Source organism: Rhinoderma darwinii, chromosome 11 (genome assembly GCF_050947455.1).
Source record: "Rhinoderma darwinii isolate aRhiDar2 chromosome 11, aRhiDar2.hap1, whole genome shotgun sequence".
In the NCBI taxonomy this organism is placed as follows: Eukaryota; Metazoa; Chordata; class Amphibia; order Anura; family Rhinodermatidae; genus Rhinoderma; species Rhinoderma darwinii.
In genome coordinates this window covers 11124082-11133806 of record NC_134697.1, presented here as the reverse complement: position 1 = coordinate 11133806, position 9725 = coordinate 11124082, and the positions used below count along the sequence as shown (strand labels likewise).

Sequence of the window (9725 nt, the reverse complement as noted above, 5' to 3'; positions counted from 1 at the left end):
TGTCATGAAACGATAGTATATATACAGTGACGTTAATAAGAGAAGTCGTTGTATACATAGGGGTTAGCACCATAGCAGACAGTTTTTTTTTGCAAATGTTACCGTTCCTTCGAAGAGGGGGGACGCTTTCTAGGTTCACACCACCTACGGGTAGAGGAGTGAAGCCAACCTGTCCAAGGGCCCCAGCCGCCCGATATTAGCCACAATCGCTGCTTCTATGGTATCTATACCGTCTGGACTTTCTCACATGATTGGAGACCTATCTGTGTTCTGGAACAGAAATGTGCAAAGTTTTTTTTATTTGCTGGCGCTAATGATTTTGATCAGTCCCATGTGATTGGCTAGCATCAGGGTCCTGTGTCTTTTACAATGAAATAGCAGTTGATATAGGGTTAAACTGGATGTGGCCACCTGATGACGCCCATATGCTTCCTATCCTTAATGCCTTTCAATGCCCCTGTTCCTTCTAAACTTGCTGGGCCTATACTCCCTTTCGGGCTTTCCAATGTGGGATAGGCAGGGGTCCGACAACGCCTATCAGCAGAATGAAGGTGCCATGGTGCTCCGCAGTACCTGACAAGTGAATGGGGCTGATTTGCAGTACCAGACACAGCCACAGGGTCAACATTTATTTTGCTAATTGGTGACGGTGCCGCGTTCCGACACCTACCGACCAAATATTGACCGCTTCAATGTCAAATCTTGGAAAACCCTTTTATAATGTCGGCCAACAGTAGCGCAAATTTTCCATTGACCGTGACCCCTGTACCAGGAAGGGGCCCTGTATGTTAATAGATTTAAAGCAAGCCAGCCGCCATCAAGCCTAACCCTAAGCCTGAGCCGGGTCTGATTTTGGGGAACTGAGTATACGTGTGGCCTTCTGCACCTTCAGCACCGGCCTGAAATTACAGTTTGAGTTCACCACCATCCCCTGTTTCCATATCATCTATGCCCCCACACAACTTACATCGGGCCCTATACCATCCGTGGTCCCACCACCTTACAATGACGCTGGTGGGCAGAGAAAAAAATTAACCGATCACGGTAGGACTTTGATTACTATGGGCAACAAGGCAACAGCTTCTCTGAGGCAGGTTTGGTATAAATTGAAATGGCTGATAACATAGTACAATAAAGCACCATTGGGTGTGAGCATCATCACATCATCATTCTACACTGCCATTCAATAAACGTTGTCATGTAAAAGTGTCTCCAGTGACGTGAACATGGGATAAATCTTTGAATATTATTCTTAGCTTCTTTACAGCTTAACCAGTCAATGACCATGTGCCATAAATCAATCCTCCCAACGTTGATCCGCACAGGATTTCCCACAAAGCCTCAGAGAAACGCCCACTTTTGGGTGAATTGCAGAAACGCCGCCCCATTGAAGTTAGGCCTCTTGTACGCCATAAATATGCAGCATAAACACACTGTTACCTCAAATCACTAAACAGTGTCTGATAAGATGGCGGATCTCGTATCAGAAACCACTGTTGATAACAGCTGAAGCTGCGGCCTGACATTCATTTCCCCTGCAGTGGCTGCTGCAGGAGAAATGAAGTATAGGGGTGTATTCACACGGTGCGTTTTTAACAAGATTTGCCTCCGTTTATGTGCTAACTGCATAATAGTGGCAGAACGCTGTAAAAACGCACAGTGTAAATACACCCTTAGCTGTGAGAAGGTTTAGGTCTGTATAGGCTGTATATTTACTGATAGCAAGCAGAGATCTTAAAATGATTAGGAATGATAACACAAAATATATTAAAAAGTTGCAGAACTTTTCATTATGCGATTATTAAAGTGTCCATACAATTCCAAACTCCCACCCAATCTGACATCGGACGAGAAGACATTCTAGTGCTGGGTGGTACAGTTGTGAAGTATTGTGCACGGATCTTACAGCCGGAATCCGCATCTATTATATATTTAGAACCCTTTAATGGGGAAATAGTGGCATAAAGCGCTGGACGAATACAACCATACAGTGCATGCATAATAGTGCCACATAGTGCATGCATAATACCACCATACAGCAGTCCTCAGAACTGACCCGGATTTAGCAGGACAGTCCCGTATTCCGGGTGTCCCGCTGTCCCAGGCGTCTGGGGGTATGTCCCGCTATTAACTGTAACTGATGGACAGTGACATCAGGGGTTCCCTGTAGGAGTGGAATCCTCGACCTATGCCCTGGCTGGGGATTCCGCTCCTAGAGGGAGTCCCAATAGCGCTATCTACAGAGGAAGGGGTGTAGAGCTATATACAGGGATGATGGCGCTATCTTCAAGGGGGTGTGGCACTATCTACATGGGCACTATCGCACTATATAGGGGCACAATCTACAGGGGACACTGGCGCTATCTAAATGGGCACTATCTACATGTGCACTGTGGCACTTTCTATGTGGGCTCTGGGACTTTATATGTGGGCACTGGCACTTTATATGTGGGCACTGGCACTAGGGGCAGCTAATTTGGCATTATACAGTATGGGGGCAGCTAAGGGGGCATTATGCTGTATGGGGCAGCTATGGTGGCATTATACTGTATGGGGCAACAATTGGGCATTATACTGTATGGGGGAATTTGTTTAGACATTTTACTGCATGGGGGCATCTGTGTGGGCATTATACTGTATGGGGCATCTGTGTGGGCTTTATACTGTATGGTGGCAGCTATGGGGGCATTATACTGTATGGAGGCATCTGTGTGGGCATTATACTGTATGGAGGCATTTGTGTGGGCATTATACTGTGTGGTGGCAGCTATTTGGCATTATACTGCGTGGGGGCAGCTATTTGGCATTATACTGTGTGGGAGGCACTATGGGAGAATGATACCGTGCGGGCTGAATCGGGTGTGTATGGGCGGAGATTGGGTGGGATTAAAGCCGTGGTTTAAAAGAAAATAAATCGTCGCGATACGCTACGTGCGCCACATCGGTTGTCCCTCTTAGTGATACTTGAAAGTTGGGAGGTATGAGGCAGTGCATGCATAATAGTACCTAAAAGTGCATATATAATAGTGCCATACAGTGACCTCATACCTCTACAGTGCCCAACCGTGCTATATAATGCCCAAATTATACCGCAATACAGTGCCTAAATAATCCCTCAGTTGATGCCATGATGTTAATCTGAGACGATCTGCAAGGGAGGAAGTTTACAGTACGGCTGGTGTGGTGGCGGCTCCAGGGCAGTTGTCCCTATGCCTGTTCTATAATCCACGGAGACATGTATAGGCTCACACGCCACTGGCGTGGATTCAGCTGCGTCCCCTCGCTCTCATGAGCCCTTGTTCAAATGGGTCTTTAACCCGTGGCTCTCCAGCTAATGTGAAACTACAACTCCTATCATGCCCCGCCAACTATAAAAGAGGCAGAAGTTGCAGATCACGGCGAGTACCATACAAAAAAGGCAGGAGCTTTACGTTTTCGGCCTTGTTGGATTCATCATTCAGTTGGATGTGATTTCCGTCCTTTTAGAAGAAAATGTCTCACGTCCAGGAATACGAGAACATGCGGCCGATTTCCTCTTTTGTAGCTTTGCTCAGCGTGTAATGTAACATTTGTGCTAACTATTAAGAAATAACTTCTTGTTTTTCTTTCTCCTTATTCTGAACGTCCTTCCATTATCAGTAACCCTGCGAAAGTGAACAAAATGGACATATCCTTATGTGCACGGACTCTCACACCACCAATAGGGGGCGACATGACAGGCCAAAACCATTCCGGGGACCTGCCATGTAGTCTGTGTTCCCCCCCAGGTGCGTGTGTGTCACTGCCGTGGAGCTAGTCGCTCAATTGCCGTGTCCGTACACGTCGCCATCCGGCCTTACATGTCCGATAATTTTTATAACAAAAGGGGTGGGTGTCACCGATCCAGTAGTAAGTCCTGCCCCTTTCTGACTCTGCCTAGTCTATGTCCTGCCATTCCTTCCTCACACCTATCCAGATAAAACAATAGGCGCACCCCCCAGACTTCTCGTGAGGCCGGCACCATCTTTGCTAGCCTTTCATGCCTCCACTAAAACTGCGAGCTAGGGCCGCAACGCCCTCTTTATGGCTCTCCTTCCCTCGTCCCACTTTCTTGGGTTCCCCAAAACCAGGCCTAACACAGAAACGTGAAGAAGCTTGAGCAGTAACAGAAATGGCTGAAGTCCCTTCCCCCAGAGCCTCACGGCCTTCTCCATCACCCCCACAACATTTCCTACCTGGCCCATATTGGCCCAGCACTGGGTAATGGCCGCCATCTCACTACCTCTGTAAGTCTAGAAACCTATCAGTACAAGTCGCCAGTAGTTGCAGTGATATTTGCGCCAAACCATGGAGATGTACATGTGTCACCCACAGGAGGGGTCTGGTGTTGCTATGCAACGGACCAAATATATTTAGGTTGATTGTGGAGTCCCTAATGAGTAATCCCAATGGGAAACTCCAGTTTTGCTGGAACTTCCCTTTCAGCTTACGAAACGGTTGCCATGGGAATCAGCTTTCTGTACTTCGAATTCCTGCTGAGCTTGTGCTTGTACACAGGAGTCAATCTGAACAAGCGGAGCTTCAGTATATATATTTACACACTAAAATAATGACACCCCTCAACAAAGGGTTCGCAAATCCTCCTTAGGGTCACTGCAGGAGATGGGAGAAGACGAGTGGCAACAAGTTGGAGACAGACTTTAAAGGAATTGTCCAACTATAACCCATTTTTTTTTACTTTTAAAACCTGACAATTAGACAAATCAATAAATGTGAGGATCCGACCTCTGGGACCTCGGCAATTACTTGGAACGAGCGGCTGTAAGTCCCCATTTTCAGGCGGAACATTGGCTGTATGTGCGCAGCCGCGGTGCAGATTGGACATGCAGAATGAAGGGGCCGCCGGACCGCCGCTCGTCCATACAGAAGGCTGTACCTGGTATTGCAGTTTAGTGCGACTTTCTAATAGGCTTTGGTCCACAAGTATTATTCAGCTTACGCCTGAGATTGCACAGGTTAGTAAATTGCATCTAAAATGGCGCCAAATTTGCATCAATTGTTTTCTCATTCCAAAGAACGAAATCGGGGTCGAAAAGTGGCGTAGGCAAGCGGTAAACTTACTTTTCACCTCATTCATCAAAGGCAAAAGTTTAAAAAAAAGTGCTAATTAGTGAAGCAGATGTACGGCTGCTCATACAAAAGAAATACAAAATACGTAAAAACACCCTTAGGTCTGTACAGGTATGCAACAAAAATGTTCCAATTCACTGACTGCAAGCAGAGATATTGAAAATAATTAGGAATAACAAGCCAAAGGGGCAGAATAATATTTTTTTGTTTTCTCTCATAAATACATTTAATATATAGAACTCGGGGGAAATGTCATATTTATGGAACCATTTTTCCCCGACACCTATAAAAAGTGGGCGGGGCTAGAGTCCAACCGTAAGTAACTCATTTATCAAGATTTTACAACTCTTTCTACTTAGAAAAGTGTCGAAAAACATCATGTCTGTTGTTGGTGAATCCGGAGAATACCGCACTAAGAAATTGGCGCATCAATAATATGGTGCGCTGTTATTAATTTTCCCCAAAGTACATAAGAAAGTTGTAATTCATGTTTTTTTTTTTACATTGGATTTTTATTTGCCAGATCTGATCAGGTGATTGACTAATTTGCATATAAAGGTACCAGTACTAGTTGCTGAATCATAGACTGTCAAGGTAATGCAATACACAAGCAGCACATAGACCCACAGTATACATCAACGATACAAACTAAGATATTCCCATAATTCTTTGCAAAATCACACTCAGAGACATAAAACTACAGGTCCCAGAATTCAGTGCGAGAAAACGGGGCGGAGTCTAGCTGACCCACCAGTATTCTGTGCGCTAAGTGGTCGAGAATGTATGATAGGTCTGGTTGCTAGGAGAAGGATGAACCCGGTCACATGACTTTAACGCAGGAAGTGGTTGGTTAGTGGCCGTGTGTGTCAGAGGTCAGGACTGCTCCACAACGGGAGAAACTGGAGGGAGATTCAAAATGGGGGTGAGAGAGAGGGATTGGGGTGGAAATGGAGGGCGCAGACAATGTGATGCTGCAGTATAACTGTGACGGGGTGTACAGAAGGGGCGGCCACTCAGCTTTCTTAGGGTTCTGATGGGCAAAACGTACTAATAATGCAGAAATATAAGCAATCTGGAAGTACCAATGTATTACTAGGCAGTTGTGTCATTCAGGATTGTGGGAAAGCTGGGAGGTGGGATGTATTGTATAACTAGGCAAAGTTATCCATTCAGGAGTCTGGGAAAGCTGGGAGATCAAAAAAAATGGGGAGCTGTCGTATAACAAATGATGGTGATCAAGTATGAAACGGTTTGTCTACTGAGACCCCCTGTCCTGTCTTCCAAGTTCATATTGACATCGTATGGGGCGGAGGACCCTTTATGAGCCGGAACAGAGAGCGGACCGCGCCTGCACATCATGCTTGTTTAACCCCTTTGATGACACGTCAATAGCGACCGCGGTATCTAAGCCGTTAGAAACAGGGTGGCGGCCCCCTTTGATGTTCCATCGGCCACCCCTGCGATGCGAACGCGGGGGTGCCAATGGTTGTCATGGCAGCCTGGGGGCCTAATGAAGGCCCCCAGGTCTGCCATCGTTGTACTCTTTCCTCCGGCAGGGCTAAGTAGGGGTCTGTTGGAATCCCGATATATTGCGATAGATTACTATTACAGTATATTATGCGAGTGATCAAATGCAAACTGGTTCAAGGTCTTATAAAAAAAAAAGTTAAACGCAGCTAAATAAAGTTTTTATATATATTAAAAAAAAAAAAATTATTACAAGTTCAAAGAACCCTCATTTTCCCATTTCCGCCCCAAAACAATGTAAAAGAAAAAATAACTGGTATCACCGCGTCCATAAAAGTTGAAATTATCACAATATAACCATTTTTAACCTGCACGGCGAACGCCGTAAAAATAAAATGAGCGCCAGAATCGCTGTTTATGGTCCTCATCCAAAAAAATTGAATAAAAAAGTCATCAAATAGTCTCATGTACCCCAAAATGATACCAAGAAAAACGACAGCTCGAACCGCAAAAAATAAGTCCCCCACACCGCTCCATCGTCGAAAATGGAAAAAAAAATGGCTGCAGATGAAAGGGGTTGTTTAGGCACGGGGCGGTTTTTCGTACTGATGACCTATTCACAGGATAGGTCATCAGCATATGATCGGTGGGGGTCCGACACCCGGACCAATCAGCTTCCGGCTGCCGCCAGGCACCAGGTGTCTTGCAGTGGTCGGTGCCGGAAGCAGATGGCTCCGTACATTGTATAGCGGCCTTGCTCCTGTTCACTTGAATAGGAGCAGAGCTGCAGCACGGCCGCTATACTGAGGCCGGAGCCACCTGCTTCCGGCACCGACCACTGTATAACTCCCAGTGCCAGAACAGCTGATCGGTGCAGGGTCCGGGTGTCGGACCCCCACCGATCATCTACTGATGACGTATCCTGTGGATAGTATGAAAAGACACCCCATTCCCAGACACCCCTTTTCAGACTTTTTGCAAAAGTGGTTTTCTTTTTCTTTTCAGATAAAAAATAAATAAATGTCTGACGGTGGACGTCTCTTTTAAAGTGATACAACCCTATTTAATAAATGAAGTGACAGCGCATTGTGAATCGGATCTGTCACCGTAACGTGTCGCTCTTCTATATGGCAGGGACATTGTGTGGTTTGGTTAATATCAGATACGTGAGGGGAGCGCTCCCTTTCCTTTTTCTATTACGGATGGCGTGACCTCGGCGGGCGTGGCTCCTGTGTATACTGTGCGTGTGAGGTGTATACAGCCGCAGTCATACGTGACTTGGAGAAAACATTATATTCTTCTTGTCTCAGGTTTAGAAGGAGGCACATGACGCCCTCATAGCCATGACGCAGGGGGCGGAGCTCGGACGGGACTGGCTGGCGCTGCAGAGGGAGCTACAGAACTCTCTAGAAGCTCAGAAGAGGCAGGCGGTTCTGGTGGAGAAATTACAGGCAAAGGTGAAGCACTAACATCTGTGGCTTGAAAAAGCTCTCACTGAGAGAGTGAAACCTCGCTGTCTCATGTTCTGGTGATTAAAACCCTTTTTTTTTTAAACTTGAGTGCTGCTTCTCTACTATGTTTTTCTATACCACATGGGGAGAAGGTCGCTCCCTTGAAGTTCTGCACCAACCACAAGGTTTTTTTTTTTGGCTACGGTGCCGCTCCTTACATTTTGCTATTTTTGGATAAGTAATGTAATGTATGTACACAGTGACTCCACCAGCAGAATAGTGAGTGCAGCTCTGGAGTATAACACAAGATATAACTCAGGATCAGTACAGGATAAGTGATGTAATGTATGTACACAGTAACTCCACCAGCAGAAGAGTGAGTGCAGCTCTGGAGTATAATACAGGATGTAACTCAGGATCAGTACAGGATAAGTAATGTAATGTATGTACACAGTGACCCCACCAGCAGAATAGTGAGTGCAGCTCTGGAGTATAATACAGGATGTAACTCAGGATCAGTACAGGATAAGTAATGTAATGTATGTACACAGTGACTCCACCAGCAGAATAGTGAGTACAGCTCTGGAGTATAATACAGGATGTAACTCAGGATCAGTACAGGATAAGTAATATAATGTATGTACACAGTGACTCCACCAGCAGAATAGTGACTGCAGCTCTGGAGTATAATACAGGATATAACTCAGGATCAGTACAGGATAAGTAATGTAATGTATGTATGTACACAGTGACTCCACCAGCAGAATAGTGAGTGCAGCTCTGGAGTATAATACAGGATATAACTCAGGATCAGTACAGGATAAGTAATGTATGTACACAGTGACTCCACCAGCAGAATAGTGAGTGCAGCTCTGGAGTATAATACTGGATGTAACTCAGGATCAGTACAGTATAAGTAATGTAATGTATGTACACAGTGACTCCACCAGCAGAATAGTGAGTGCAGCTCTGGAGTATAATACAGGATGTAACTCAGGATCAGTACAGGATAAGTAATGTAATGTATGTACACAGTGACTCCATCAGCAGAATAGTGAGTGCAGCTCTGGAGTATAATACAGGATGTAACTCAGGATCAGTACAGATAAGTAATGTATGTACACAGTGACTCCACCAGCAGAATAGTGAGTGCAGCTCTGGAGTATAACACAAGATATAACTCAGGATCAGTACAGGATAAGTGATGTAATGTATGTACACAGTGACTCCATCATCAGAATAGTGAGTGCAGCTCTGGAGTATAATACAGGATGTAACTCAGGATCAGTACAGATAAGTAATGTATGTACACAGTGACTCCACCAGCAGAATAGTGAGTGCAGCTCTGGAGTATAACACAAGATATAACTCAGGATCAGTACAGGATAAGTAATGTAATGTATGTACACAGTAACTCCACCAGCAGAAGAGTGAGTGCAGCTCTGGAGTATAATACAGGATGTAACTCAGGATCAGTACAGGATAAGTAATGTAATGTATGTACACAGTGACTCCACCAGCAGAATAGTGAGTGCAGCTCTGGAGTATAATACAGGATATAACTCAGGATCAGTACAGGATAAGTAATGTATGTACACAGTGACTCCACCAGCAGAATAGTGAGTGCAGCTCTGGAGTATAATACTGGATGTAACTCAGGATCAGTACAGTATAAGTAATGTAATGTATGTACACAGT

General features: G+C 45.2%; 1 protein-coding gene across 1 annotated transcript in view; it reads left to right on the top strand.

Annotated features, from left to right (window-relative positions):
• The first annotated feature begins 5943 nt into the window (after positions 1-5943).
• Positions 5944-9725, top strand: part of LOC142664033 (uncharacterized) — a 31648-nt gene continuing 27866 nt past the window's right edge. The window contains exons 1-2 of the mRNA XM_075842918.1: positions 5944-6031; positions 7887-8033. Of these exons, the coding sequence (XP_075699033.1) occupies positions 7920-8033 (114 nt within the window). The 5' untranslated portion in view covers positions 5944-6031; positions 7887-7919. The remainder of the gene's footprint in view (positions 6032-7886; positions 8034-9725) is intronic.